This window comes from Salvia miltiorrhiza, chromosome 6 (genome assembly GCF_028751815.1).
Source record: "Salvia miltiorrhiza cultivar Shanhuang (shh) chromosome 6, IMPLAD_Smil_shh, whole genome shotgun sequence".
NCBI lineage: Eukaryota > Viridiplantae > Streptophyta > Magnoliopsida > Lamiales > Lamiaceae > Salvia > Salvia miltiorrhiza.
Genome location: NC_080392.1, coordinates 15889029 through 15891651, shown reverse-complemented (window position 1 = coordinate 15891651; position 2623 = coordinate 15889029). Strand labels below are relative to the sequence as shown.

The following is a 2623-nucleotide window of genomic DNA, read 5'->3' as shown; positions in this document are numbered from 1 at the left end:
TGGATGTAGGAAAAGGTTTTCCGAACTACGTAAAACTCTCTATGTTATTTACAGCTTTCAGTCTTTCCATTCTTATCTGTGTTCTTACTGTTGATAAAATGAATACTGAATAACCGCAAAGAGAAACCTAAGACTAACAACGTGCTCAACCGAGGCTATTCCGAAACAAGTTTATTTCCGCTGCGTATGATATCAGTCTGACTGATCTATCTTCTGATAGTCAGGAAGATTTATATCATCTCTGTTTTAGCAAACTCGACTCCTTACGTGCATCAGTTAAGTTCCAGTGACTTAACTGATAACTCATTACTGAAGAGTTTTCAGTATCAGTCATCAACTATGTTTGGTCAAAACTCTTTTCAGTCAACAGGTGTCAAAGTTTGCGTGTAAAGTTTCGTTTTGATTTCATTCTAGAGATCCCTCTGTTTTTAGAGGAATTCGTCAAAAATAGCCCATAGGTGTATTTCCCCTCCCCCCCCTCCCCCATACACCTATTCGAGACCCTCCGGACCTAACAAATGATGTACACAATGTTAAACTATTTATTTAGGTTTTAAATGATTGAGATTTAGTATGAATTAGATGTGGGAATGAGAGTTGACCATTTTATTTAGATGGTAAATGGTTGGAGTTTACTATAAATTCGATGTGGGAATAAGAATTTGAGATAGATAAAAGTAAAGGATATAAAAGAAGCACATGAACTTATGATTTTTCAATGCACATGATTCCCACATCGAATTTTTACTAAACTTCAACCATTCACAACCTAAATAAAATGGTTAATCCTCATTTCTCATTCTCACACATCTAATTTTTACTAAATGTCAACCATTTATAACTTAAATAAATGGTTCAACATTATTTATATTTCATACAACACTTTAAAATATAGTATAAATTTTAAAAAAATATAAAAATAAAAAAAATTGACGGTTCCACGATTCGGAACCGTGAACTGCCAGTTCGGGAAAATTGGAACCGGAATCGAACTGTGGAGCCACGGTTCCGATTTCAGTTCGGAACCGAACCGTTGACCACGGTTTCGGTTCTGAAACCGTTGACCACAGTTCGATTCGACGGTTCGATTCCCGGTTCTAGTTTTTTTGGGCATCTCTACTCTTGAGCTTTCAAATCTTCTCGCCGATGTCCTTATGCTGCTAAAGAAGAAATTCTTGGATCCACCACTATCCCTTTGTGGTGACTAGGTAATTATGTGAGAGATGAAAGAATCCATCTCCCGCTCACTAGCGCCACCCTCCTCCATTGACTGCTTCAACGCTCGTGCTAACATCTTTGCCCTACGTCTCATCTCCTCTCCCTCCGTGGAGCCCATCAATCTTCTCAAACTCTCCTCCACCACGCCGGCGCCTACTACTTCATCTCTCCGCCCCCAATTCCTCACCCCCACCCCTATCTTGAGCACCTTGGTTATTAGGGCAGCATTCCTCGGCTGATCCGAGTGCATCGGCCACGCGGCCATCGGCACCCCCATCGAGATGCTCTCCAAGCACGAGTTCCACCCACAGTGCGTCAGGAATCCACCCGTGGCGCCATGCGCCAAGATCTCGAGCTGCGGCGCCCATTCCCTCACCACAACACCCCTCTCTCTGACCCTTTCCTCAAACCCTACCGGCAGCTCAACCTGCCCAACTCCTTCTTCAAACACATCTCCTCTGTCCGCGTCTCTCAATGACCATATAAACCTCACCTCGCTCATTTCCAACCCTAAAGCAACCTCTCTCATCTCTTCTTCTGACAACGAACACGTCGTGCCAAACGACACAAAAACCACTGAGTTTTCGGGTTGATTGTCAAGCCAGTCCAACCTCTTGGAATCACGATTTGCACGTCCAAACACGACGCTTAACGGGCCCAGCGCCCAGTGCTTTTCCGGCGTGATCCCGAATATTCTCAATTTTGCTAATAAATCAAAATAAAAACCCTCCAAAACCCTACTAGTATTGAGAATGGTCCCACATTGGAAACCCCCACCATTTCGCTGCGACTCCAAAAATTCTTGAAACTCGATGCTGAAGCATCCCTCCATTGATGGGAGTTCCTCCATAATCCGAGATGCATCACTCGGTAAATCCTCCATTTTTCCTGCGACTTCCCAAAATAGAGAATACACGAAAAATGCATTACAACTTTGAAAAGAGTAGCATTCTACATTTGGGAACGATTGATGAATTTCTCCAACAACGGAAGCCATCAACGCATCAAAAATGATCACCACTTTTTTGTGTTTGAGTTCGTCTACAAGCGCCAAGAGCGGCTCCTTGAATCGGGGCAAGATCGCCATGAACGTCGGGAGCAAATGCGAAGGAAATTTGGCGGAGGAGTTCGCAGCGGCGGCGGAGGAATGATTTGGATGAGGAGAAGTTGGGAAGCCATGGAAATGAAGGTTGGCAATGGCGGAAGGATCGCAGCCGTGGACTCGGGCTGTGACCTGGTGGACGTGGGTGGCGGTGCCCACGTAGTGCACGGCCAGGTTGTGGGCGGAGATGCGGCGGCAGAGGTGGAGGAGGGAATTCAGATGGCTCTGCGCCGGAAAAGGCACGGCCACCACCGCCACCTCTCGTTGCACGACGTTTTTATTTACGGGAGTTTGATCGGTCAT

The 2623-nt window shown here is 45.1% G+C and overlaps 1 protein-coding gene across 1 annotated transcript; it reads right to left on the bottom strand.

The window, feature by feature from the left end:
- Positions 1 to 1204: 1204 nt before the first annotated feature.
- Positions 1205 to 2623, bottom strand: LOC130990566 (zeatin O-glucosyltransferase-like). Its single transcript, XM_057914787.1, has one exon. It carries the CDS (start codon positions 2621 to 2623, stop codon positions 1205 to 1207), a length of 1419 nt encoding a protein of 472 aa, XP_057770770.1.